We start from the raw sequence: 27956 nt of genomic DNA, 5'->3' as shown, positions 1-27956 counted from the left end.
CGCCCGCCCTACCAGCGTGCCGAGGACGACCCTTCCTCTCCTTGCGCTGACCTGCTCCTAAGGCCAAGTGAGGCTGGGATTCTTTTAAAGAAAAGAAAGCCCTGCCTGTGTGTAGGTTCACAGGCCAGAGACAGGAAGGAGACAGGGTTTTGCTCACCCCACCCAGTTCTCGTCACTTCTCAGACCCTCCCTCCACTTCTCTGCTCCGGCGGCGTCGGAGACAGATGGGCTCCTTGAGAGCACACAAGAGGAGGGAAGGGCCTGGGTGGCTGTGCCACCCCACACTAACTTACAAGCCTGTCAGCTTTCTCTCCACATCAGTTGAAATGTGTAGAGCGAAGGTGTGACGAGCTGACCTCAGAGGGGCCTAGTCTTCCCAGTCAGCAGTTCTAGAGTTTCCTACACAGCCGAGGTGATCTGGTGTGTAAGCCCAGAAGCCTCGGACTGAGGGATGCTGACGTGTGGTTAGCTGTCTCCACTTCAGTGTTCACTGAATGAACAATACATGAAGGCATAATGCTGGCGGGGGGGGGGGGGGGGGAGCGGCAGGACTTCCTTCATGGAGCTGCAATGAACTGGATGTCAGTCATACCCACTTGGGGATACAGAGCAACCTGTGAAAGAGATGACAGCCTCATGTGTTTAGGGTCTGACTTTAACGTTCTGAAGGTTGAAGCGCAGAGCTTCCGTTTATGCTGAGAGCCCCGGAAAGTGCAGCTTCACTTTCCAGCACGGAACTTCATACTTTTCAGCCTGTTCCCACGATTCCTTCTGTCCACTATCACGTAACGGTCGGGCGAGACAGAGGGATCAACACGCTGCCTCTTGATGAGGGGAAAGAAAGGGTAACTTGGGAGACTGAGAAAGCACAGGTAACCGAGGGAGGGGAAAAGAGCCTTTTACTAATAGAGCTAGAAGTGAAGTACCAAGAGAAGTGCATCCCCTGCTAAAGAAGAAAAAAAAAACACCCCCAGTTAAGCGTGGAGAGGACCAGAGGATGCACAGAGGTCTGACTGGCTGATGCCAGAGGCAGTCTACTCTTCCAGGGCGGCCCCTGGGGCTTTGGTGTTGTGAGCTCTGTACTTCCTTTAGGAAAAGGGAGATGAAGTGAAGAATTTCACTGGCTCTGCTCCAGGAATGCTGTGGATGCCGATGCCCATGCCCAGGACTAGCCGAGGGCAGGAGCAGCGGTGGGGAAGGTCTGGGCTGGACTGGCTCCTCCGTTGCCAGATCCCTATTTCATAAACAAGTCCCTGCTGGACTGCCCTTCTCCGAGAAAGGGACCTCGGCCTCAGAAGCGGCAAGCTCTTGGCTTCCAAGTAAATGCATTAGTGGAAGATTTATGTGGGTGATTTACTAATCCCTGGCAGATTAACCTCAGCCAAATCGAGCTAACTACTTAGGCCGTTGGGGAGGCTACAGGGAGATGGTATCCTGCCAAAGTGGGAGGAAGCAGAGAGCTTATGGCTTAAATTTCTCCTCTGCCTTCCCCTCATCGTCCAATGAGTTCAGGATCTGGGGGGAGGGGTGTGTATCAGAGACTGAAATAAATTAAAAGGTCAGGGTTCTGAGCATCCTATCAGCAACAGTCTCATAGCAGGGGGATTACTTCTCCAGGGAAGTATCCAATGGTCTGAATCCTGTGTATTTGAGAACCAGGTGTTGGGGCCGGACTTCTTCCTATGTATGCCCTGCCTTTAGAGGTACAGATCCAATCGTTGTCTTGATTTACCCGTCTTGGCTCAAACGATCAAAGCTCCTTTGGAGAAGGAGACACGGTACAGATGGCTGCTATGGTCAGGAAATGATTGCCAACCTGCCCACTGCCGACCTCTACCACTCCAGGCCTTTTGGGTGTGTCTGGAGTATCTTTGGTGTTTAGGAAGGTCACTGCTCAGCTAATAAAGTCCGTCAGTGAGTGGTGTCACGGTGTGCAAGTTGGGTTTTGGGGTTCCTCTTCCCCACATTCAAAGGCTTTCTTGTTCCCAGTTTTTGTTTTGTTTTTCAGGACAAGTAGTTCGGAAATGAGAAGACAAAGTGTTAGATTCCTGAGGAGCCAACATCCGGGGAACTAGGTCTAGACTATAGGCCCCAGAGGCTCTGGCTCCCAGGAGGGGGGTGCAGCTGTGGTGGGCAAGCGAAGGGCCATGTCTTTACCTGGACTCTGCGTGTCTGAGAGGGTTCTTTCCTCGGCCTGGTAAGCTAGGTCCAGCATTAAGACAGCTGGGGTCCGGGGTAGGGTAGGGTGAGGTGAGGAGAATCGCCTGTTCTCGTCCTTTCCTCGGGAACAACTGTGCAGAATTTTAGAACAGTTTTGAGACCTAAGAATGAGCTACGAAGACCACGCAGAGGAATCCGGGAAACAGTTTGGAAAGTGGCACTCGGTGGAGGGACTGCGGCCTCTCCCTGTCAGGATCGCTGAGCTAGGGAGGGCGAGGTCCCCAGTCGGGGTCCCTCTATTTCCGGGGGGTATCTAAACGAAGCCGAGGACGAACAGGAAAGGAGGCGGGAGGAGACCCTTAGGGTTTCTTCCCAGGTTTGTGCGCAGCGCCTCTCGGCGGCCGCTCGGCGCGGCTGCAGAAGTACTTGGTGACCCGCCGGCGGCACTGCTCGCAGCGGACCGCGCAGCACCAGTGGAACTTGCAGTTGCAGCTGGACACTGTCTCGGTGCGGCGCTCCTCCACTGCCAGCCCGCAGTCCCCGCACAGCCGGCGGCAGCTGCGGCGCTCCCAGCGGCCCAGGGCTCGGCCGCGCCGCAGGCACTCTCGGCCCTCGGTGCCTAGCAGCCCCAGGGTCTTGTTCTCCAGGCAGTAGTCTGGGGAGTCCTCCAGGTGCACCAGCTCGCGCGTGGAGATGGAGCGGAAGGTGTCGGCGATGGCGCCGCGGCCCGCCGCGCTGTTGCCCGCGCCCTGCAGCAGGTCCACCTTGAGCGCCACGTGATACTTCTCTTTCAGGTGCGCGCCCACCTCCCGGAACTCGGGCAGCTGCAACCAGCAAGTCTGGGTCGTGCAGCTGCCAGACACGCCGTGGCACTTGCACGTGCGTTTCATGGTGCCCTTGACCGCCTGGGGAGAAAGCTGCGCGTAAGCAGTCCCGGCCGGCCGGGAGGAATTAATTGCAAGGCGCCTAGCTAGGGAGTGGCCAGCTGCTTGGGTAGAGTCTGTTAAGGAACCGAGGTGTTGGAGCTGGTAGTGGATGGAGCCCGCTATCTAGTAAGGGGCTGCGGGACTCACCTTGCGGCCAGCCTCATTGTTGTGCAGATTCATGGCTGCTCTGGCATCCTGTCCTGTCTCCAGGGCATCCACAAACTGCTTGGAAATTGCCTCTCCGAAGCCCACGTTGTCGCTGCAGCCTCCCCAGAGCCAGCCTTGGCCTCCTGAAAAGGCAGGAGCAGGAAAAACCATTGAGTCCCAAACTTCCTGGGCTCATGTTTCTGATTGGGTGGGTGGGTGGGTGGGTAGGTGGGTGGAGGAGAGTCTGGAATGGGAAAGGGTTAACGTTGGGTGAGTGCCCTGTTTCTGGATTGGTTTCCATCTTGATTTGTTTTTACCACCTTTTCTGTCCTCTTTCAGCCTGAGCCAATCCCCTGCTCGGGCCTTCATGACTTAACTGGCTGTCGCCTGCATGCTCCTCTGCGGGAGGGTGCACGTGTCTGGTGGGCAGGTGGTTGAAGACTGGGAAGGGACAAGAGTTCAACCTTTGAGACAGGAAGAGAGCCTAACAGAGGTGATAGGGAGTAATGAAGTCAGGAACTGAGTGAGCGGGTACAGAGGAAGGGGAAGACAGTGGGATGAACACAGGACAGGGCGACAGGAAAGAAAGTCCCCCTGGGAGGGACGAATGATTGAGTCTACACACTATTCCGTTACTATCGTGTCTAAGTTAAGGAAATTTGGGGAGGAGAACAGACCTTACACTCGTTAGAGCTGTCTCTGTAGTGTGTGGGGGCTGGAACTGGCTCGCCCTACTTGAGCGTTATTTCCCGTGTGTTTAGAAGAACACAGTTTTATTCCTCCAAGCCCCCACCATGCTTTTTGATGTGTAAGTGAACTTCCCCCGCCTGCCTGCGCTCCTCATCCCCACATTTTGACTCACCCAGTTGTCCATTTCGGGAGTCATCACAGCCACAGTTGTCAAAATCTCCAAGGCTGCAGTTTCTGGTCAGGGTGTACATAACTCCAGCCGAGCTGATGGCGTGTACAAACGCGGTCTCCCGGTTAGCTGGGGGAGCGAGCCAAAGTCCCTCAAGGGTTAGAAGAAGAGGTTGCAGCCCAAAGAAATGCTAATGTGCTGCTTCCCCTTAATGCCTTCATCACACACACACCCTCCCCAGCCTAGCCTGTTTCTCCGGAATCGGTAGCTTAGCCGCTTTCAGGACCCATCCCCTCTCCGCTCTCAGCCCTAGCCTCCTTCCCTTCCACCTTTTCAAGTCACACATTTTGTGAGTGGTTGGCTAGACTGCCGATGACATGATTATAGAGGATTTAGATGGGAAAGAACCTGAGGGGAAAAGTGGACATGAATCTGAAAGCAAAGAACCCACTCCATTTCCTCCTGGAAAGTCTAGAAAGCATGCAGTCATTCTTAAAAAACTCCCCCAATGCGGGCCTTCTCACTATTGTTTATCTTCTCTATGGTAACCTGGTCTCCAAGTTTCTCCTGGGTCAGCACCTCTCTCTAAGCCTGCTGAAAGGAGAGGCTAAGCAGTGTGAGGATTTGTTACCCTAACCTGTATCTTGGTATTGCTTAGATTGTGATGAAGCCTTAGGCCAACCCGACAGCCAAGGGCATACAGAACTGGTGATGAGGCAAAGTGTATTAAACAGTGAGGGAGAGAGAGAGAGAGAGAGACAGAGAGAGAGAGAGAGAGAGAGAGAGAGAGAGAAAGAAAGAAAGAGAGAGAGAAAGGAAGGAAGGAAGGGGGGAGAGAGAGAGAGGAAGAAAGAAAGAGAGAGAGAGAGAGAGAGAGAGAGAGAGAGAAAGAAAGAGAGAGAAAGGGAGGAAGGAAGGGGGAGAGAGAGAAAGAGAGAGGGGGGAGGGGGGAGAAGGAGGAAACAAAAGGGGCAGAGAAGGTAAAGAGAAGATCTCAGGAGAGAGAGAGAGAGAGAGAGAGAGAGAGAGAGAGAGAGAGAGAGAGAGAGAGAGAGAGAGAGAGACGTCCTGAGCAAAGAGACTGGGTGAAAATTAAGGACCTGGAGGAGGAGGGAAAGCTGTGACCAGCAGTTCCTGGAGCAGAGGCCAAGGCTTTCCTTACCACTACGAAGTCCACCATGGCTGGACAGCTGCAAAGCTCTCTCAGGGCAGTTCCAGCGGTCCCAAGCAAACTGGTATTTACACTCTTCAATACCACTCTGGGCGCCAGCTGCCACACTGCTGGAGTAGACGAGGTAAGCCTACAGGAAAATGGGCTCAAAATTCAGCCTCAACTTAGGAGACATTTGCCCCAAGCAACTCTCTTGCACTCTGCTCTCCCGGCTTTCTAACATACGGAGTGAGGAAGCAGTCTAAACATGCTGTCTCGTTTAACAGCGCCAGGATCCCTGTGCGTAGGGACCATTGTGTAGGTCAAGAAACCAAGACTCAGAGAGAAGAACTTCGCCCAGAGCCTCACAGTTAGCAGGTGGCACAAGGAGGAGAGAACTTGGTTTCCACCAAACCCCGGTCCCCACCAGACTTGACTCACTGTGCTAAACCATCTCTCCAAACTGAGTCCCAATCACACAATTCTTGACATTTCGGGTCTTGCACCCGACTACTAGCTAAGGATTGGTATTTGGGGAACTCCTTTCCTGTAGAGGCCATGTACAGTTCCTCAACGTTAAAGGGACACTGACAGGTGCAGGATTGCATCTGTCAAAGCGGTGACTTTTCTGGCTCTGGAGATTCCGGCCATAAATTCAGTAACAATACAGCCAAGTGCTCATTTGAGCCCTGACAATTTGCAGAGTGGCTTTGGAAAAGTTCCTGTCTGTGCTATATACCACAGCATAATGGAAGCTGTAGATATAATGAAATCACCATGCATTATCTTCAGGCAACAAGTTAAAGCTAATGACATCTGAGTTCATCAAAGACATTCTCCTTACCTTTGGCCCGGTCATCAGAAAATTGTTCACTGACCTAGAAGAAGGAGAAAGCAGAGCACAGTGGAGAGAGACCAGTTGATTTCTGCCTCCAAGAGTCACAGAGATCATTTCCACAATACCATTGAGAGAAGGAAAGGGAAATTAGCTTTCATAAGCAACGTTACACCTTGTCACAAGGCTAATAAAGATAACCCACTCAGGACCAGCAAGATGGCTCCGTGGGTAACTGTGGCTGCTGCCACACCTGACAACTGGAGTTGGATCCTGGAGCCCACGTGGGAAAAGAGAGCCAGCTCCTGCAAGCATTTCCTGATCCCTCCTCATGTACTGTAGCATGTGTGCTGGCTCCAACACACGTGTGTACCCAAATAGCTAAAAATTTAAAAGATAACCCATTTAGTTAAAAAATGTAAGTTGGAAGAAGTATGTTTCTCTAGATTACAAAATATTTATTTTTATTTTAAGTATATGAGTGCTTGTCTGTATGTATATATACACACCACACCACGTACCTGAGGAGCCCAAAAGAGGGTGTCAGGTCCCCTAGAACGGGAGTTACAGATGGTGGGGAGCCACCATGTGGATGCAGGGGACTGTACCCAGGCCCTCTGCAAGAGCAGTCAGTGCTCTTAACGACAAAGTCCTCTCCCCAGTCCCATTTCTTTGGATTTTTAAAGTCAGTTATAATTTCCAACACCACAAAAAATTTAAAGTTACAGCTTCTAATACCATAAAAGATGGAAATAATGCTTGATAATTGTTTTGCCACAGGCTGGGGACAGAGCTAGCATTAAGTCACAACTGGGTACCAGACGCTACTCGTATTTCACATGTAGCCCCTTTAAATCATTTCTATCTCTATTTTGTCCGTGGGGATACAAGGGAAAACAGCTAACTTCATATTCAGGCTCACCCAGCTAATGAGTGAGGAAGTTGGATCTGATCCAAGTTCATCTGACTTCACTGAACTGTAGAGAGACACCTGTCTAATTAGGAAGAGTAAACAGTGAAATGTCTGTCTCAGGTTTTAATAATTGAATCCTAAAATAAAGCTGAATTTGAAAAGTAGATCGGTCTCTACTTAAAAACAAAATGGCTTCGCTCTTAGGTCTTTCCCTCAGAGAAATGAAAACTTTTTAACCTAGGAATTCCTATGTGGGTGAACTTATGAGTGTGAAAGGTAAAAATGTAGCATTTGCTGGGCTTAATGGTACAATTGAGGGGGTGGCCTCAGGAAAATCAGGAGTTCGAGGCCAGCTCCATCTATAGAGCTAGTTCCAAACCAGTCTGGACTACTTGAGACTCTGTTTCAAACTAACAAAAAGAGCACCACTGAGTTCAAGCCTCTACACTGCAACAATAAAAATCCTTACAACAACAAAAACCACCAAATATTAAAAAAAAAAAAAACTGTCACACCCACACCACGGAATACCACTCAGCAATAAAAAGAATGAGCTATTAATAAACACAATTACTTGGATGAACCTCAAGGAAATTAGATTAAAGTCAATCCCAGACTGGGGTGATGGCTTAGTCATCTGTGTGATTGCGGGGAGAGACAGGGTCCCAGAGCAAGCTGACTAGCTAACTGACTAACTAACTACCTGGATCAGTGAGCTCCGGGTTCAGTGAGGGACCCCGCCTCCCTCACTATGTGAAATGGAGAGCAGTTCAGGAGACAGCCAATGTCGACCTCTGGCCTTCACATGCACACACACATGCAGGGACACACAGATAAACACACATACACACACACACACACACACACACACACACGCCAATTTCAAAAGATATGCATTTCTGGGTCTGGTCCTGTAATTGTTACCACTTGGGAGGCTGAGACAGGAGGATCACAGGTTAAGGGTGTGCGTGAGCTACAGAGCAAGTTCAAACCCAGAGTGGTCAATTTATGAGACTTTTTTCTCAGAGTGAAAAAGAAAAGATTGTAGATATAATTTATTTAAACACTCACGAAACATGTGCAATCCTTAGTACCACAAAAGAGAGATATCTACACAACAGTGCTGAAATTGATCTGAGAACAGAGTAGTGAGGCTGATAACAGGTTGGTGATTTGCCAAGAGTTTGGAGTAGGAAGATGGATGCTGCTATTAAGAGTCATGAGCCTTAGTGACGGAAAGTGTCTTAACTATGGTCATGGTTACACAAGGGTGCAAGCATGGCAAATTTGCATCAGAATCTCTCTCTCTCTCTCTCTCTCTCTCTCTCTCTCTCTCTCTCTCTCTCTCTCTCTCTCTCACACACACACACACACACACACACACACACACACAGATACACACAAACACACAAATATACAAGTCCAGGGGTGCAGTAAAATAGTGTCTGAATAAGCTCTAAGGTTACTATATAATAATTTTAAGATGGAAACATTGAGAAAGGTTATGGAAAGGGTACAGAAGCTTCCTGAATATTTCTTTGTAACTTTTGCAAATCTCTAGTTATATAAAAATGCAAAGTTAAACACAGATATGATCTGCAGTCTTGGAGATTTGGAGAATGACTTCAAAATAGACATTTTATAACAATGAAAATGTATTATCTATAAGCTTTCCATCATGGGCAAGTAACATGGGAATCCTTATGGACTGTACCCGAAGCTTGGTGTCCCCTGGCAATTCTGAGGGCTGAAAAGGTGGTAAACATCAGAAAGGGAATTAGAAACAAAATAGATAAAATCATTCTCTTATTGGTGGCCAACAGGCTTGCTGGACTCTCCACATGAATCATAGCAGCCAAGATGTGGGTAGTTTTTGAGAAACAATATTAGCAGTTTGGAAGGCAGACAGAATAGTTATCGTTTTACAGGACAGTCATTACTGGGAAAGAAGACGGCGTGAAACAAAACATGGCTGACAAAGGACAGAGCTATGCCAAGGCTGAGCCCGTGGCAAGAGTCTCGCCATGAAAGAATCTAAGTCAGGAAAACAGGAGAGTAAGGGGCGGAGGGCTTGGAGGGTTTGCCCCTCCTGGAGAGTCTACTTAAGGAAAGACATGTGTAACATGCTTGTCAGCTGAGCTAATGAAAGGGACAGTTTTCACTGAACACCTGTCTTGGCACAAAACTTGGCCCTTATTTAGACAACATGCATATGTTATTATTTGTAATAGATTGGGTCCATGTGACGGCTTTACATCTATGCAAAATCTCCAACGTCGAGAAAAGACTCTGTGTCCTCGTGGTGAGCACCAAAGCAGGGGAGTGTTAGTTTTGGTTAATGAGACAGTGGTGTGATGTCCTTTGAGCCAGTCAAAATAAAGACTGCAGAAGGCGTAGTGGATGAGTGCCGTGGGGGGAGGATGAAGAGGGAAGCATTTAAGTGTGTTATGGGCTGGGTGCCAGCTAGAGACAGTCACGTGACTGAAGGGAAGACACTGCCAACCAACATGAGAGATGGAATGTCTGTTTAATAGATGGCAGCTTCTCTATAGGTGAGTTATGATGTATACTCTCAGATGGAGGTGCATCTTCCCATTCCCCAAGAGGATGTACCATTGCTGCTGCCACTGCCCAGACTGGGTACCATTCAAAGGGGTTTTTAATCTTCCTGGACCTTCCCAAGTATTCTCAAGCCTTTTTGTTCAGTCTCCAGACTTGTACATTCAATGATCTGCTTGATTTGGTGGGCATCCAGCTTAACTTGCCTCAAAATGAACACTTGCTCTCTCGACACCTCAACCTACTCCAACCTAGAACGGGAAAGTCCCTCCTTACTTAGATAAAGTCCCTCCTTGCTTAGATAAAGTCCCTCCTTGCTTAGATAAAGTCCCTCCTTGCTTAGATAAAGTCCCTCCTTACTTAGATAAAAGTCCCAGCAAGTCGTCTTTGACTCTTTTTTTTTTCTTATTCTTTATTCAATATGTCCTCAGATCTTGCTGACTACCGCTCATAGTGTAACCAGTTTTCAGCGTCTCCCCTAATTTCACTCTGGGTCAAACCATCACCCCCTTTTGTCTGGATTATTGGGAAAGCCTGTTAATTAGTTGGCTGTGGTGTTGTACACCAGCAATCCCAGCACTGGTGAGGGTGTGTCTGAAGGATTTTGAGTTCAAGTTTATATGAAAAGTTCCTTAAACTCAGCAACAACAAAACAAGTCAGTTTACAAACAGACACGTGGCGTGAATAAACATTTTCCCAAAGATGTGCCTTTGAGCCCGTGGAAAGATGCTCAGCATCACTAGTCATCTGAGAACAAAACCACAAGAGTCCACGCCCGCCAAGGGAGCTAGACTGAAATAAGACTGGGTGTGGTGACGCATGCCTTTAGACGCACTCAGGAGCACTCAGGAGGCAGAGGCAGAGGGTCTTTCTGAGTTAGATAGAAGCCTCCTCTCCATAGTGAGTTCCAGACAGCCAGGGCTACAAAGAGAGACTCTGTCTCAAAGGAAGAAACTGATGAAAACTCAAAGCATCCAGAATCCTCAGTGTAGCCCTGACTATCCTGGAACTCACTCTATAGACCAAGCTGCCCTCGAACTCAGAGATCTGCCTGCCTCTACCTCCCAAGTGCTGGGATTAAAGGTGTGCATCACCACTACCCGGTGAGTGCATGCACCTTAGAAAATTGTTTAGCAGTTCCTCCACAGGTTAAATATAACACAGCAGTTCTACTCTTAGGCAGACATATATGACACAAAACGTAGACACTGTGCTCATAACAATATCAATTAGAATAGCCAAAAACTAAAACTGCCCAAATGTCTAGCTCCTAATGAATGGGTGCATGCAATCTGGTATGTCTACAGTAGACTATTATCTGACCATAAAAGTAAACAAATACTGATACATGCTCCAACACAGATGAACATCACTCTACGTGAAAGAACCCAGACACAAAAGACCAAGAGCTATAGGAACTCTGCTCTTGATTTTATGAGAAACTTCTAGAAAAGACCATTCTATAGCAACAGAAATTAGATTGGCAGTTATCAAGGACACAGGGGAGAACACTGGGATAGGACTGCTAATAGAAAGGGGATTTCTTTCAGGGTTGGTAAAAATGTTCGAAAATGAATTGTGTTGAGGGCTGCACAGGTATGTGGATTTACTAAAAGCCATTTGTTTTTACTCTTCAAAGGGTGAATTTTATGGTGTGTGGGTTCCATTTCAATAGTCATCATTTATAAGTCTTTCTTATTCTTGGGTAAATATCTAGTTCAAATGAGTTATGCTCATTAATTCTTTATTTTACTTTATTTTATCGAGACAGGGTTTCTCTGTGTAATTTTGGTGCCTGTCCTGGATCTCGCTCCATAGACCAGGTTGGGCCTTGAACTCACAGAGATCCACCTGGCTCTGCCTCCCGAGGGCTGGGATTAAAGGCGTGTACCACCACCGCCACCTGGCTCATTGCTTCTTTTTTAAAAATTGTGTATTTACTTTATTTATGTGCTTTGTGTTGGCCTGCATGACTTTGTGTGTACCACATGCATGCAGGAGCCCAAGGAGGAGAGAAGAAGAAATTGAATCACCTGGAATTAGAGTTAACAGTCAGCTGTGAGCTGCCATGTGGGTGCTGGCAATCAAACCTGAGTCCTCTGCAAGAGCAGTGAAAATTTTGGGCCATCTCTCCAGCCTCTACAACCAGTACTTCCTGAAGCTTCACTGGAGGCGTTTTGGGGAAATGGGGTGGATATGGAATCCAAGGCCTCACCCTTACTAGACAAGTTACTAATGCTGTGCACAGCAAATCTATTGTAAGTATTTTAATGCTTGAAGCTCATGCAATTGCCACAACAGTTATAGAAAATAGAATGAGTCTATTCTCCACTTCACAGACACACAAACTGCATCGTGGTGTGTCAAGGCAATATAACACACTAGTTCAGGGGTGGGTCTGGAACTTACGCTGCTTCATTCTATCACAGCGGTTCTCAACCTCCCTAATGCTACGACCCTTTAATACAGTTTCTCATGTTGTGGTGACCCCCAACCATAATGTGATTTTGCTACTGTTATGAATTGTAATGCAAATATCTGATATGCAACCCTCATGGAAGGGTCATTTGACCCCAAAAGGGTCATGACCCACAGATTGAGAACCACTGTTCTAGGCCATATCTGCTGAAAATGTGACTCATACATATCTCCTCTGCCCCCAGTTCTTCTGCTGATCCAGGACTCTTAATTCCTGAAAAGTCATAATGGATATTTGGAAGTCTCAGTGACATTCTACTGAGTGATTGATGCCTGTGCTCAGTAAAGAAGTCCAGATGGCGATCACATGGTCTCGGCGACATTTTTTTCTTTTTGTAATGCTCCAGTGCTCTCTTCTAGAAGCTTCCATGCCCACAGGGGCAAGGGTTCTGGGAACTGCCAGATCCCCCTAAAACTGATGCTACTCATACTGGCTCTTGTGCAGACAATGTAGAAATGAACAAGGGGATTTTATGGGAGGAGATATGGAGATTACCTGGAAACTATACTTCTTACTCAGTTTGTCTTAATAAACATAAAACTGCTTTTTAAGAAATGTGTATTGATTTTTTAAAGTAGGGACACATGTCTTTTATCCCTCGGCAGTTTAATTTTCCCGTGTGGGTTTCTACGCTGCCATTTCTGCAGAAGGAGGTGGTAAGGAGGCTTGCTCACATTTCCTTTTGGTTTTGCCTTTTAGTGCCCTCTGTAATTACCCTCCAAGCCCTTCATTGGACCGAGAGGCTGCTAAGAAAATCATGCAAGCACTTCATGCTGGATCCTTCCAGTTCTTCCCCGTCAGACCAAAAGCAGTCACAGCGAAGTCCTCAGGCCCTGGTTTTGATAAACCTGTGCCTGCAGCCCCAGGTGTGTCCAGATGTGCCAAATCCAAGTGGTACCCACCTCAGAGTTCTTGCAAAGGGCGATCCTTTCAAAGAGTGCCATTCTTGCAAAGAAAAGGGAATTCAGAAGATGTTATGGATGGAGCCTCTGGCGTCTGCTGCTGCACTTCCTGGGTTCAGCCTTTGGGGACTACGCTCAGAGTGATGCACAGTCAGCCTTGGTACATGGTCTGTTATCAGCTCTTCTCCACTCTTCCTACCCTGTGTTGACGCTGGAGAACTTACAGAAGACTCTAAGGCTTGCTATTACCTTAGGAGCTGGCAGTTTCCACTGACTTGGCTCTCCCAGATTAGCATGGTACTTCCTCAATAGATTCTAGCGCTGTCAATGTCCCCAGGTGTCTGAGGTGGCTTTGGTGACAGCATCTTTCCCAGACAGCCATCTGGTCTCTCTGCACCCCACAGGGCGAGGGCGTGAGCAAGCAGTTGCTCCCCGCCAAACTCCCACAGGCTGCTGAGGTGCCTAGCTGAGGTAAGGTGAACTGTGTGTGCAGTTCCTGTCCTTGACTTCTCTCTCTCTCTCTCTCTCTCTCTCTCTCTCTCTCTCCTTGCACTTCCGGTGGCTTCCTCACATTATGGCTGACTCATGCCCTCTTCCCCTCGGCACAACGGAATGTTCTCACGGTGGACTCTGCCACAAGGGATTCTGGTCAAGGCCCACCCCGCTTCTGGTCCTCCACTCACTGACTCGGCTTCTGGGAGTCTTTAACACAGCACCTCCACTTGTGCCCCTAGACCATCTCTGCACGCCAGTCACCCTTCCTGGAAGGAACCTTCAACCCACAATTTGTTCTTTTGTTTTCCTTAGACTCTTCTAACGCCATCTTGTTCTTACGAGTTAATTTACAGCAGGAACTAGGGAGAGCAGCCAGGTCTCCTGTCCTCCAGAGCTCAGGGTCGCTCTGCAGTCACAGGTCCCCAGCCGAGCGGCTTAGCCAGGCCCTGTCCTCCTGTTCTCCACCTTCAGCCACAGCTCCCCTAACCCAGGCACTGATGAGCAGGTTCTTTGCTGCTATTTCATGTGTCTCTAAGTCCTCACTGTGTCCCTCATGTTAATTATCCTTCCTGTCACTCCAGGACCCTCTGGGGTCCAGCCACTTGCCCTGCCCTGGCTGCAGGTCTGTCTTGACGCTGTGTGGGTGGTCTTCACAGCAGAGTCCTGCCGAGTCTACCTCCCTTCCCACTCCTTCTCTGCCCAGGGACCTTCTCACTGGAGAAACCTCAGAGCCTAGCCAGTAGCCAAGTCTAGCCTTGATTCACAAGGCTTTTATCTGTAGCACGATGCTTGTGAGCTGGCTCACCCACTGGACCCTGAGTCCACAACCATCCTGACCCCAGTGGAAAGTTTTTCTCAGGGAGGTGCAGCAGGAGGGGAGGAACTTCGGAGTAATTCAAAGACAAAGACCACTGCTGCTCTGTCAGTGCCTGGAAAGTCTCCAAGTTTCTTTTCCTAAGAATGTATGTTTCCTCCCCTGATATTTATTAGACACACCACAGACACAGACACACACCACACCACACCCATACACACACATGCACACACACCACACCACACCCATACACACACATACACACACACACACACACCACACCACACCCATACACACACATACACACACACACCACACCCATACACACACACACACACACACACACACACACACACACACACACACCTTCTCTACCTATGCTTTTTGAAGAAGTATTCATTATTTTTCCAGCTTAGGGAGTTCAGAGACAGCTGCAAGCCCCTGTCCTGGTCAATCAGAACCACGCACATGGCCAAGCGTTTAAGCCACTACTCCTCACCCACAGTTTGGGGACGATTTTTCACACTTGCAAAGTATACAAGGTAGTTTGTATAGCAACATCATTTTGTGGTGAGCAGGTTCTCAGCCATGGTCAGGATACTGCCTCACTGTGGGACTGATGGGCCTGGACCAGAAGTGGTCAAGAATGTTCTGTTTGCATGCACCTCTTAGCATGACAGGAACCTTGTAACTGGGCTGATTTCTGGTACCTGGCCCCCCCTCCTCTTGCTGTGCATGCACCTACCCAGGAGGCCATCATTCCATCTCATTTGGTGTGCTCCCCACAGGCAGCTTTCCTGGATGCTGTTATATGCCAGGCTGGCTTCCAGCCCAAAGGTTGAGGCAACTTAGACGTGGAACCAGATTCCCTTTGCTCTGTCCCACTCATGTTTTTTAAAGACAAAGCCTTTTATATGAATTTCTAGAATTTAATGGTTTTTTATCCAATATCCAGAACTTTCATCCTCATCCCCTCTGCCACACTTGAGTCCTGCCTCCCTTCGCTTTCCTTATAGGCCTTTGACATTTTAGCTTCCTCCTCCCTTGTCTTTAATCACATCTCTAGACACCCACAAAAAGTCTGGCGGTCATGAGACTTCCATTGGCCTCTCTTGGTTCAGACTGTGGGGTTCTGTTAAAGTTGGGCGGCAGGCTAGGGGGAGGAGGTGTGATGGTGAGTGTGGACTGCTGTTCTCACCCAGAGACACACAGAGGCGGTTCAGGGAAGGGCTGAGGGCCGAGGCTCCAGAGCTGGAAGCTGCCTGGGCTCCAGCTGGAAGAGCCTCCCTCCCAACTTCCTTTCTGAATAGAGTTCACACCTTGCCCGAGGCTGGGCAAAGCTGAGTCATCACCCGCTTCTGGGATTCTCCCAGAGGTTCTCTGCGTTCCCTGACACACGTGAGCACACATACACAACACACACACACTTACATAGACAAGAGCCTCCCTGATCGCTGTGAAACTGGATCCCAGAGTTCCTAAAGTTTCTTTCGCTGCCCTCTGACAATGCCCAAGGATTTTAAACCGGGAGCCTCCCACTGCACAAGGAGTTGAAAAAAAAATCAAAGGTCCTCACAGATCAGTTGGGCGACTAATTGTTACACACTGTAAACTGTAAATTATGGAAATGGACCCTATTATAGCTGGGGGAAGGGATAGAGAGGAGAAGGCATGGGTGTCTGAAGTCTTAGGGGGAAGAACGTATGTAGACTTTCAAAGATCGGGGACTGGAGAGATGGCTCAGTGGTTAAGAGCACTGACTGCTCTTCCAGAGATCCTGAGTTCAATTCCCAGCAACCACATGATGGCTCACAACCATCTGTAATGAGATCTGGTGCCCTCTTCTGGCCTGCAGTCATACATGCTGTACACATAATAAATAAATAAATCTTAAAAAAAAAAAAAAAGAATTTCAAAGATCAATTTCTCCTACTTTCAAATGTGTCAAGAAGATAAAAATAGAATCACGAGGAAGCTGGGGATATAGCTCAATGGTGGAGTGCTGGCCTAGCTGTACAAGGCCCTGGCTTGCACCTCCTCCACTGGACAGGGGAAGCAGAGGGGGAGGCAGGGGTGAGGGGGAGTTAATATGGACAAGATCTTATGTTCAGGGATACGGACCGCAAGCCTGGATTCAGAGAGCGGAGTTTTTAAGCAAGAAAAACAGCACGTGTGGACTCAGCGAAGGAATGGGCACCGGAAGAGATGAGAGGAAGCAGACAGAACCGAGGCGGACACTGCGGCCAAAGGAAGGGTTTATTGTTGTTTTCAAGATGGCTTTAAAGGCAAAACTCAGGAGTTCATGGCCTCAGGTCGTGTTCTCAAAGCTACTCCATGACCTGAAGTGCTCTTCAAGCATGGTTCAGCCCTACAAGTAAGTCTGAAAAATATTTTTTAAGAATGTAAATTTTCTATATGACACTGAAACATATTATATATGAAAGTTAGTCTTACAAGCCAGTTGACTAAAACAAAACGTTAAGCAGGAGTGTACATTTCAATGGTCATCCTTACGTTAAGCATGCCTTAAAATGCCACATCAGTTTAAACCCAGCCCTTGCCAAATAATTATTGGCAGAGGCCAGTGACCTGCCTTTGGGACAGCTCCAGGCCATGAAACTCTGCCAAGCAGGTGTGGATGGAAGGATCTCTTCCTCCCCCTCCCCCGAAACAGGAAATCACCAGTTCCCAGGATTGGTCTTTTCCCTGCCTAGGGATGTGCTGTCAGTCAGGGGATCTTACGGAGCCACGGCTGTCCTTCGTCCCCACGTCCATCCTTCTGTCTGCAGTGAGGCCAGCTCTGCCAAGAAAGCCAGAGCCGAGCTGCAGGAAAGCCCTCAGCAAATGAGGACAGAAGGGACATGGCGGCTGCCCTCACCCTGGCCTCCAAGCGAAGGTCACTGAGGAGCAGTCCAGGCCACTGTCCCCAGTGGCCTGGCATCATCCCCAGCTTCTGGCCCAGTCACTATGCAGACAGTTTATGTTTCCTGACCTAGTCACCTAGGTCTCTGTGGCCTAGACTTGAAAGTATTCCTATCTGTTGCGCAGATAGATAGAAAAACCACTGATTTCCAAAGCAAGAAACCTCTCCCTGTAACTGTAGAGATTAACTCCCAAACCCAGCAGGTGATCGGCTCAAGGCAGCAGAACCAACAGAAGTCCAAATTTGAGGACCCTTTTCACTATCTAATGGAACCAAATTCAAGTGGAGAGTGAAACATCCCTCTCCAGTCTGCCCCGGCCCCTCATTGTCTTTGCTGCTCAAAGCGCAAATAAGCCAAAGCCTGCGTCTGAATGGCTCCTCCTTTCATTGATGACTACTCTGGGTTGCTCCAAGGACAATCATAACTGTACATCGTTCCCCAAGATTCTTCCTACTTGCTGATGCTATCTCTGTCTCTCAGATGTAGACAGGAGATTCCTTTTCACACCCTTCCTCTCCTGTTTTGAACCGTTTGAGAAGAGGAATACATGAAGCTGGAAACGCAACCAAAAGCAAATGAAACAGCTTGGACAGGAACTGACCCCGGGTGAAGCCCAGCTGCAGGGGTTTCTTACGTATCTGCCCACTCTGCTTTTAAGAAGGAGGAAGCCAAGCAGGAGGAGGAAGAGTCCACAATAGAAACTTACAATTAAACAGAACACTCCTGAAGCAATAACCTAGGGAGTCTGAGCACCGCAGACACCCTGAGGAAGCTGAAGAAATGCCAGACAGGACAAGGTGGACAGCCTGATGGTTTGCTCTTGTCGTGAATGGGCAGGGTAGGGAACACAGAGTCTGCCGGGGAGCCAGAGAGTCTGAGTGCAAGGAGAAAGATTGGGACCGAGTGCAGCAGAATGCAGTCCCAGTGCCACACAGAGGGACGCTCTTCCTTCTGTGGACCGGCCCAGTCTGGCCTGGAGACGGCAAGAATGCCATCTCCGGAGGCTGGCTGAAAGACCGACGTCTATCTTTTTGTGGAGTCTTATTGGGACAAAGGATGGGGACACTGGAAACACACACTGTTCAAAACAATGTATTTGGGAGTGGTTAGGTAGTAGTGAGTTTAAATGCCCCCTTATGGTCTGAATTTTTTTTTTTTTTTCTGAGAGAAAACTCTAACCCCAGAAGGGTAGAGAGAAATGACATGATCAATACCAAGGGCTTGCAGAAAAGATTGAGAAAAACAAACCATAAAAATGTGGCTCTTAACGAGGCTGCAGGTCGGTCCACAGTGGATGGCCATTTCTTTCAAGAGGCTTCAGGGTCTAGGCATATTTCAATGGGAGCCGGGGGGACTGTCTTGATAGGAACCGAGCACACTGGTTTCCCCAGCTGTTAACCCAGCCTGACCTTCTGCTTAGTAAGAAAAATCTGCTTGCAGACAAAAAAGGTTTATCCTAAACAATATTGCCTGGACCCTACTCTCTAAGCCATACGAATTCTCTGTCTTCTGATGAAAATAGAAAAGGGTCCTGGGAGCCCAAGAAAAAGGAACTTTATTAATCGAACTACAAGAGAAAGCATCAGCTGACCGCAGAATCCAACCAGCTGTCCGGCCAGAGGAGAGAAACAAGTGTTCGTATGGAAGGGAGCGGACGTGGATGAAAAGGCCTTTGTTTCTGGTCTTTTCTTAGGTCCTCTTTATCTCTATATAATGTTCCAAAACAGAGATCCCTCTGTGCCATATTATCCTAGACACACACACACACACACACACACACACACACACACACACACACACACACACACACGCACACACAAACATACACAATGCACACACACCATGTACCTCAGAGCAATCTCTTCATCACAAGAAAAACAACAGGCCTGTCTCTTCTCGGACCTCATGAGTTTTGTTGCAATTACAATAGTCCTATCGTTGTTGCCATCCGTGAGAGGAGGACTGGAGATGCTGAAAGAAGACACGGGCTCCCATTGTTGAGACAGCCAGCCTTTGCTGGTCCTGTCTCTAGCTGGGATGCGGGCCATGCCGCTGCTTGGCTAGACCACCTCCCAGCTGCTCCACCATCCCCGCTGGTTTTGAACCGTGTACTTGTGGCTAGGCCAGGGTTGCTACTGGTGAGGGCATGTTTCACACTAGCTGACTCTTTTCTAGATTCCAAAACAACTCCTCATACCTTGCTTATTTCTGTCACTTCAGAGACCTGGGGGCTTCCTAAGGAAGAGCATGCCTTGCTGATGTGACCAGCTTTATTGGGTCTGTCTTTGAATTCCTCTTTTTGTTTCTGCTAGTGGGAAAACTCACTGTGACAAACATATAATATGACAAAGAAATTATCACAAGTTCAATAGTTTTAAGTAGGTTTGTATTTTTTGTTTTTATTTTCGTTTTGGGGGGCTTTTAAGACAAGGTCTTTTTATGTAGCCTTGGCTGTCCTAGAACTCACTATGTATACCATGCTGGTCTCAAACTCATAGAGATTCACCTGCTTCTGCCTCCTGAGTGCTGGGATTAAAGGTGTATAACACTACATGTGGCATGAATTTGTATTTTACTTTCTATAACATCCATTTAAAAATAGTGGCAGATGTATTTAGAGACCAGAAATATTATGTATATCCAATGTTTGGTGAGACAATGTAGGTAAAGGCCCTCTGGCAGCAGTGGACTCCTGGCCTGTGCCCTTGCTCAGTGGTAGACTCGCTCACCAACACAAGAAGACCCTAGGTTTAATCCCCAGCATCACCAAAAACAACCCCCCCAGCTGATTCATTTCCTAAGCAGGGCTCCAGCACCTTAATATCAGATGCAATTTCAATTTAAAAAAAGTTACTGTAAAAACCCAAATACTGAGACCCATGGGGTAATGTTTTTCAAATATTGTTTTATAACCCAATAATTTCATATAAATTCCTGCCCTGTTGCACAATAGAAATATATATACAGGCCTTAGGAAATCAGGCAAAGGATGAGAAGAGGTGGGTGAGGGGGACCCTGATCACCCATTGCTGGAGTGAAGTAGGATGAATAGTAAGGAAAGAAAGAGTATCAGGAAGGTGACCTCAGCTCATCTCCGGCGCCTCTGGAGCTGCCATCATCTCCTGCCTTGCAGCTTCGTGCATCCCTAGTCTCTATTTTAAGGAGCCATAAAGATTAAGAAAAATTAAAAAAAAAAAAAATCTCAAGTTCCTGAGGAATAAGACTCCTCAGAAACGGTCCACCATGGAGCCCCGGTGGCAAGTCCCGTTTTGAAAATTCCTCTTCTGTTGCGTTCGTTCTTAGTAAAGCCGCACTGTAGGGAAGTCACCGGTCTAGTCTCTTCTTTTCAGGCCAGGAATGCTTGCTGCCGGACCCTTTCAGACAGTCATTTCAAGCGGCCCGACAATTGAACAGCCAAGCAGAAATTTCGGGTCTCTGTTTGTTAAATGCTTTTGAGGTCCTTACATAAAAGGTTGATAATGAAGTATTAAGAGAAACATGTCAAAGGCTATGGTTGGTCACATTTCTCCGCTTGGTACAATGGGGATGACCTTATACAAACCCCAGAGTGTTTCGTTAGAGGAATGATCAATATTTAAAATGTTAAATTTTAAAAACCACTTTCAAGCATTACCTAAAAGCAGAATCTTGGCCAAATATACGTTTTTAATTCCAACTGAGACTTACAGGAAAAAGCAATTAAAGTGTAAGTGCGTTGCATTGGAGATTTGGGCCCTTCCCGGCTAAGTCAGGCCGGGCAAGGAGGGGTTCTCAATCCTGTGTTTAAATTAGCACGAACTTTCACATCTCTTTTCTCTCGTTTTCTTTTTGAATCCAGACACTTGAATTTGGACAGACAAGCCAGCCAGCCACCCTTCAGTGTGGCATGTCAGTGTTGAAATGAAATGCACATGACCCCCTTCAGCAGGGAGGGGACACACAGTAAAGGTATTTTTTAATGGAACAATTCTTCACACTGCCCCGGTGACTAGGGAGGGGCATCTCGTGTTTCTCTTTTGCTGATATTGAATCAGCTGAAGAGCATGATGAGCACCAGGAGAAACCCCTGAAATAGTCTCCGGGCCCTTTGTCATTTTGTTCTCATGAGGCAGAGATGGCTTCTTTTTTTTTTTTCCTTTCCTTTTCATGTTGAAATATTCAATTAAAAGACCAATTAAAACTGACCAATTATTTGGCGGTTTTGCTCATAATCAGGAATGTTGCAAATCATTACGCTTAGCTGTGAGTAGTTGTGCTAAGTTGGCGAACTTTGAAATCAACACTTTAATGGAGATTGCTAGGCTCATTTACGATAAGAATACACTCTCAATTAGCACAGGAAGCAGGTTCCAGCAAAGGCATTTCTATCCTGGCTTGCTGGATAGGATGTGGAGCAGTTGGATTTGTATCTTAAGTAGATGGTCGAAGTGAGAATTGACCGGGGCTGGGGGTTGATTGAGATAGCATCTGAATTGAGGAGAAACTCCAGATTGCCTAGCTACGTGTGTTCCTCAGGTTGTGCCTCCTTATATTATCATATTCTTGCTTAATAACAATTGCATGTGCGGATGCCCTTCATGGTTCTCAAGACCAAGGGTAATATCATCTAGTACTTGTCCTAGAGTTTGCAAAGTACTTTCACGTTATCTGGTTTTTAGGAATTTCTGTACATTGAACAACTTAAATACATTTGTAGAAAAGCTCAGGTTTCTAGAATATCTGCCTTCAAACCTGTTTGCTGACCCAATGCCAATAACTCTAACTCATTTATAATGTCTAGGGACTGCTAATGTGAGCAGTTTCTTATAATATTCTGAAGAAAAGTCAGAAAGTGCAGAATCAGATCCTGCCCATTCTGTCTCCAGACCTGCCTGCCTTCAAGCGTCTCTCCAGGCCACAGCAGGGTAAAAAGTTAGTGCCCCGGGCTACTGTCTGTTTCTCCCCAAATCACTCGAAATTTGCAGGATAGTCATTTATAAAAATATACAAAGTCCCTTGTTTTAAGATCCAATCTTTTATTGGCAAGAATCCTAAAGATTTGCTGAGACCAGCCACAAACTTAGGGCAAGCCCCACTGCGTAGAATGGCTTTTCCCAAGAGAGATCTCAAGGCCTCCTACCTGTCCGGAAATGAAAGCTAGCATTCTCCAGCATGTCAGATACCCTTCCACACCTCACATCCGAGTAGGTTACTCACCAGGCGTGGCTGAAGTGGAGAACAGAAGTGAGAAGAAAGATGCACACAGGCTTCATAAGGAACATAATCTTCTGAGAAACAGAGGGAGAAATTCTCAGAAACTGGGGGACAGGGGAGATGGGATGTAGTCTTCCTCAGAGGCAGAGGGATGGAATTCTCCTCAGAGCTCGACTTCCTTGGTGTGTAAACGATCCCAAGCAGAGTTAAGGGGAGGTGAAATGGAGCTACCTAACATCCAAAGAAGAGATTATCTACTTAATTAAAGTTTTTCCCCCTCCAAGTCCTTCAGCCAATCAGAACTCAAGTGCCAGAGAAAGATTGAGTCGATCAAAAGAACACTCCAGGATCCTCCCAGACAAATGCAGAAGGGGACGAGGAGAATGGGGACAAAGAGGGGGTGGGGGGACATAGCAAATCCCCTCACATAATCACTGCGTGGAGTTGCCTCTCTCTTGCTGTTCTCTGCCCACCACACCACAGCCGTCCCCCACCCAAGCACATGCACACACAAACGCATCCACACGGGGAGAGGCTGGTCCCCAGGAGGGATTTAGAGCGGATCATGCTTTCCTAGTTGGTCTTTGTAGCACTTTGAGACTGAATTTGCATTTGGGATAGCTTTCCTCTGGCCCAGGGGAGCCACAGGCCCTCTGATCTGGGGTTGCTGGCTGTGTATCTAGCTGAAAAGAAGGTTTGGAAACTTCGGGACGTTGATGTTCTGACAACTTTTCCATCAATAACTGAGTGCCTGCTACATTCTCAGACCAATAGAAGACACTGTGAAAACTGCACCCACATCCCCCAACACACACACACACACACACACACACACACACACGAAATTGTGATTTCGACTTGAAATATATTTATGCATAGTATTGTGATAATAAAATGGTGTGGGTGAAAAAATTACTACACAGCAACAGACTGCTTGTAAATCACACTGGGTGATCCAGAAACACTTTCTGGAGAACATGAAACATAAAACATGGGTTTCAGAGAAGGGATGCGATTTCAACCAGCACATGAAAGTGGCCTCAGATCCCCCAGCTTCTGGGGCTGGGGCCAGGAGGGTTCCTCTAGCTCCCACTGTTCTGAGTGCTCCCGTAGGGAAGAAGAGTCACGTCCATCTTAGTGCAGGTGCTCCTCAGAGGGCTCTAACCTCACTCACTGTTCAAGTCCTTATCTGAGCATTCCCGCCACCTTGCTTCCTGGCCTCCCAGAGTCTGCACTCTGCTTCCAGAGTTCCTCTTGTTCCCGAACTCTCCGGCCAGACTGATGCCAACAAACCAAAGAATTATTGAGCTGAATTATTATCTGTATTGATCAGGCCTGGTAAGTTCGAGGTCTAGCCTTTGGCATTCTGGGTAAATTTATTGTCCACTTGGAAACCTCCAGACCAGGTCTTCATTTGAGACCGCAGTGAGCTCAGTTACATTAACTACTTTGGGTCTGTCCATCTGTCCATCCAGAAAGGCAGCAGCAGATTTGTGGGGTTAGTATCTGTTTCTCTTTCTTTGTTGGCTTGTTTTCAACACTGGGACAGTATGGATTGCCAAGTTTGCAGGTAATCTGACTTTGTGTTTGAGATAGTCTCCCACTGTAGTTCAGGCTGCCTTTGAACTCACAGTAACCCTCCTGTCTCAGCCCTCTCAGCACTGCATACAGGTCCAAGCTACCATACCAGGCAAATCATCTTATTTGGCTGAATATTTGAAATCAATCTCTGTACATTTGTGTTTTAATGTTGGGATCATGTAAACTGTCAGGCATGTAATAATAAATCTTATTTTGCTGAATATCTGGCTTATTTTCCTTCTAGTAAAGGACTTAATAACTTTTAAACTCATTTCTGTCTTAAGTATTGCTACTACATCAGTTTGGCATAGAATAAAAGACACTGATTTATTGAGATAAAGCTCTTATCTCAGTGGATTAGATACAATAGATTATCAATATCAATATAAGACCCACTGTCCTTTTGTCCCAACTTTATAGCCCCATGAATTTCCTCTCATTATTTCTAGGTCCCAGGGCTGAAGATTCTTCCTGCTGTTTCAAATCAGGGGCCTCATGGCACAGTGAACTACATTCATTTGCATAATTCATCAGCAATTTTCTCATTTGATTGTTTTTACTACTATAGAGACAAACACTAGATTTTTTTTTTGAGACAAGGTTTCTCTGCATAACAGCCCTGGCTGCCCTGGAACTAGCTCTGTAGACCAGACTGGCCTCAAGCTCATAGAGATTTGCCTCTGCCTCCTGAGTGCTGGGATTAAAGGCATCACCACGCCCGCTTAGAACATTAGATTTTCTTTAATCTCCTGGGATATACCAAAAACTGATATATTGAAACTGTTTACAACTTAGACATTGTTATTACTGTGTATAAACTGTACAAAATTGGCTTCATTTTGACGTTCCCATACTTGTGTATCCTATACTTTACCATATTTTCTTCCTATTGCCCTCTCTACAACTAGCTTGCTCAATCTTTGTCTATTTAGTTTATTTTCCTTGGGTGTTTTCTTGAGAGTATTTTTGACCTAAAAATATGACAATTAAGGTAGGCAACCAAGAAGCAAAATACTGACCACACCCAGTGATGTCACGGTTCTAAATTATTAATACTGACACTGCACTAGATCGTCTAGTCGTACTGTTCCTGTCACTGTAACTTTGGTCCACTGAAACTGGTCTCATCGATGTAAGAAAATACATGGGTGCTGTTTTAAGCCACAGCGTCTGTGGTTGTTTGTTACAGTCTTCCCCATCAATCATCAGTGAAGAAAACGCGCCACAGACTTGCTTTCTGTCAAACTGGGAGGAAGACAAAGATATACAGTTTCTTCTGCTTGTCTCTTTTTCATGTTTTATTTTACCCGCTAAGACCACTAGTGAGTGTTGACTAGAAATGCTGATAATGATAACTTTTGACTTCTTTGTGAAATTAAATGGGGAAATCTTCCTGTTTCACTATGAAATAAGATACTCCATATTGAGGTGGAGAGACGGCTCAGCAGTGAAGAGCATGGGTTGCTCTTGCAGAAGATCTGAGTTCGATTCCAGGCATTCTCACCAAGCAGCTCACAATCATCTGTGACTCCAGCTCAGGGGGAGGGGGGAAATCTGTCACCTCTGGGCTCCACTGGCACCAACACTCACTTGATATACCCCCCACCACCACCACACACATCATTTTTAAGAAAAGATATTTGATGTATGGGGTGATTGAATAGTTATGGCCCCCATAGACTCATGTGTTTAAATGCTTGACCCATAGGGAGTGGCACTATTAGGAGGTGTGGCCTTATTGGAGTGGGTGTGGCCTTGTTGGAGGAAGTGTGTCACTGTAGGGACAGGCTTTGAGGTCTCATATGATCGAGCTATGCCCAGTGTGGCACACAGTCTCCTTCTACTGCCTGCAGATCCAGATGTAGAACTCTCAGCTCCTTCTCCAGCACCATGTCTGCCTGCACACTGCCATGTCCCACCATGATGTCAGTGGACTAAACCTCTGAAACAGGAAACCAGCTCCGATTAAATGTTCTCCTTCCTTCATAAGAGTTGCTGTGGTCATGGTGTCTCTTCACAGCATTAAAACCCAAACTAAGACAATGTGGCATTATTGATCTTTGCATGGTATTCATGTCCCAAACCAGAACAAAGTCATATTGTAGAAATGATCACGTGACTTCCGAGGCTGAGTATAACAGATGTGCTGTTTCCACCTGGCTTTCTTGGCTCATTTGTTCTGGGGAGGCCATGTTGGGAGTGTTGATGGGACACTAGAGCACCCCTTTGGAGGCACCAATGCAGCCAGAATGCTCCTGCCAGCAGCCAGCACCAATGTGTAACACCGCACCTAAGTCACCGTGGGGCCAGCCTCGGCCAAGCCTGCAGGTGATGTAATGCTGCCTAGCATCCTTGACTGTGACTTCATGAGAAACTCCGAGCTAAGGCCCCCTTAGACTGCCCTAGTTCCCAGCCCGCAGAAACTGGGACAGAACACAGACGCTTATCACTGAGTTACTGTTAAGCTTCAGCCTGATTTGTCATGCCTCAATGGATGACTAATGCCAGGAGGTCTGCAGAGGCCGTACTAGATCAAAGACCGCACATCTCTGCCTAGCGTTACACAACTTTTTTTAAATGAATGAGGGGCCTAGAGAGGGAAATCTCAGTGGCTTAAAGTATTTGCTGCTTTTGCAGAGGACCCGAGTTCAATTCCCGGCACCTATATGATGGCTCATAACAATTTAAACTCCAGTTCCAGGGGATCTGATGTCCTCTAGAGGCATGCAGAGAAAACACTCATATACATAAAATAAAATAATAACTGAAAAAATAAAATAAAATAAATGAACTTATTTTTTGTTAGATTCAGTTTACCCATGTAGTGGACTCTCTGTCTTTAGTATTGGAATGTGATGAATTCCATTGGACTTTTCCAGTGATAAAGTGAGTATTACTGGGATTACAAACAATTTACATCATCAGGCCTGTGCTCAGGCGTCTCTACCCACTTAGCCATCTTGCCAGCCCCCAACGAAGTAGATTTTTTAAGAGTCCGTTTACCATTCTACTTTCCTAGCTCCCATTCCTGCCAATCTGTTGCCGTTGTGTTTAGGGTGTTTTCAATGTCCGCTTGTGTGTCCGTCAGCTCTCTATCTCTCTCACAAGGCATGGAGAGAAGCCGCTGTAAAGGGAAATGGGTTTATTTTGGTTCATGGTTTCAGTGCTGTCAATGACTTCTCTCTTGGCCTCACTACTGAGGTGAGGCTGAGCACCATGACAAAGAAGAAGTGGAAAGCAGAGCCCCTGGGAAGCGGAGGGAGGGGGAGGTCAAAGTGGAAACAGGGTACCCCGTTAACACCTTTCCACACTGGTCTACCAGCCTCCGCCAGTAAATTTTTAAATTTTAAATTTAAAAATATTCGTTTATTTATTTTGCACGTATTGATGTTTTGCTCACATGTACATCTGTGCACCCTGTGTGTGCCTAGTGCGTGCAGAGGTGGGAAGAGGATATCAGATCCCCTGAGACTAGAGTTGGCTGTGAGCTGCCATGTGGGTGCTGGGAATCAAGCCTGAGTGAGTCCTCTGGAAAAGCAGCCAGTGATATTAACTGCTGAGCTATCGCTCCAACCCCTCCCTCTTTAAAAAAAAAAAAAAAAAAAAAAAAAAAAAAAAAAAAAAAGATGTGTGTTGTAGCAGAAGTTTCTTCGGTCCCGGCCCTGCAGTCCAGTAGTGATAAAACTATCACTCAGAGGCTTATATTAATTACCAACTGTATGACCTATGGCAGGCTTCTTGCTAGCTAGCTCTTTCATCTTAAATTAACGCATTTGTATTCATCTATGTATTGCCATGTGTTCTGTGGCTTTACCTGCGTCCCATTACACGTTGCTCCTTGGACGGCAGTTCGGCGTCTCCCCCGACTCCCCTTTCTCCTCTCTTTATCTCTCTTGGATTTTCTCACCTGGCTCCATCCCGCCCTGCCATAGGCCAATGAAGCTTTATCTACTAACCAATGGGAACAGCATATATTCACAGAGTACAGAAAGACATCCCACAGCACTGTGTGTGTGTG

General features: G+C 47.0%; 1 protein-coding gene and 1 long non-coding RNA gene across 2 annotated transcripts; one reads left to right on the top strand and one right to left on the bottom strand.

Moving 5' to 3' along the window:
• Nucleotides 1-9: 9 nt before the first annotated feature.
• Nucleotides 10-22524, bottom strand: Wnt8b (Wnt family member 8B). Its single transcript, XM_006988159.4, has 6 exons — nucleotides 22361-22524; nucleotides 6087-6120; nucleotides 5255-5393; nucleotides 4096-4221; nucleotides 3234-3376; nucleotides 10-3065 (listed from the first exon to the last, which is right to left on the bottom strand). Exons 1-6 carry the CDS (start codon nucleotides 22423-22425, stop codon nucleotides 2520-2522), a joined length of 1053 nt encoding a protein of 350 aa, XP_006988221.1. The 5' UTR covers nucleotides 22426-22524; the 3' UTR covers nucleotides 10-2519.
• Nucleotides 11408-12367, top strand: LOC121824023 (uncharacterized). Its single transcript, XR_006065759.2, has 2 exons — nucleotides 11408-11808; nucleotides 12214-12367. It is a non-coding gene; the product is annotated as an uncharacterized LOC121824023 (long non-coding RNA).
• Nucleotides 22525-27956: the final 5432 nt, after the last annotated feature.

This window comes from Peromyscus maniculatus, chromosome 1, assembly GCF_049852395.1.
Source record: "Peromyscus maniculatus bairdii isolate BWxNUB_F1_BW_parent chromosome 1, HU_Pman_BW_mat_3.1, whole genome shotgun sequence".
Lineage (NCBI taxonomy): Eukaryota > Metazoa > Chordata > Mammalia > Rodentia > Cricetidae > Peromyscus > Peromyscus maniculatus.
Note: the sequence above shows the minus strand (reverse complement) of the source record. Positions and strands in the feature narration are given on the sequence as shown.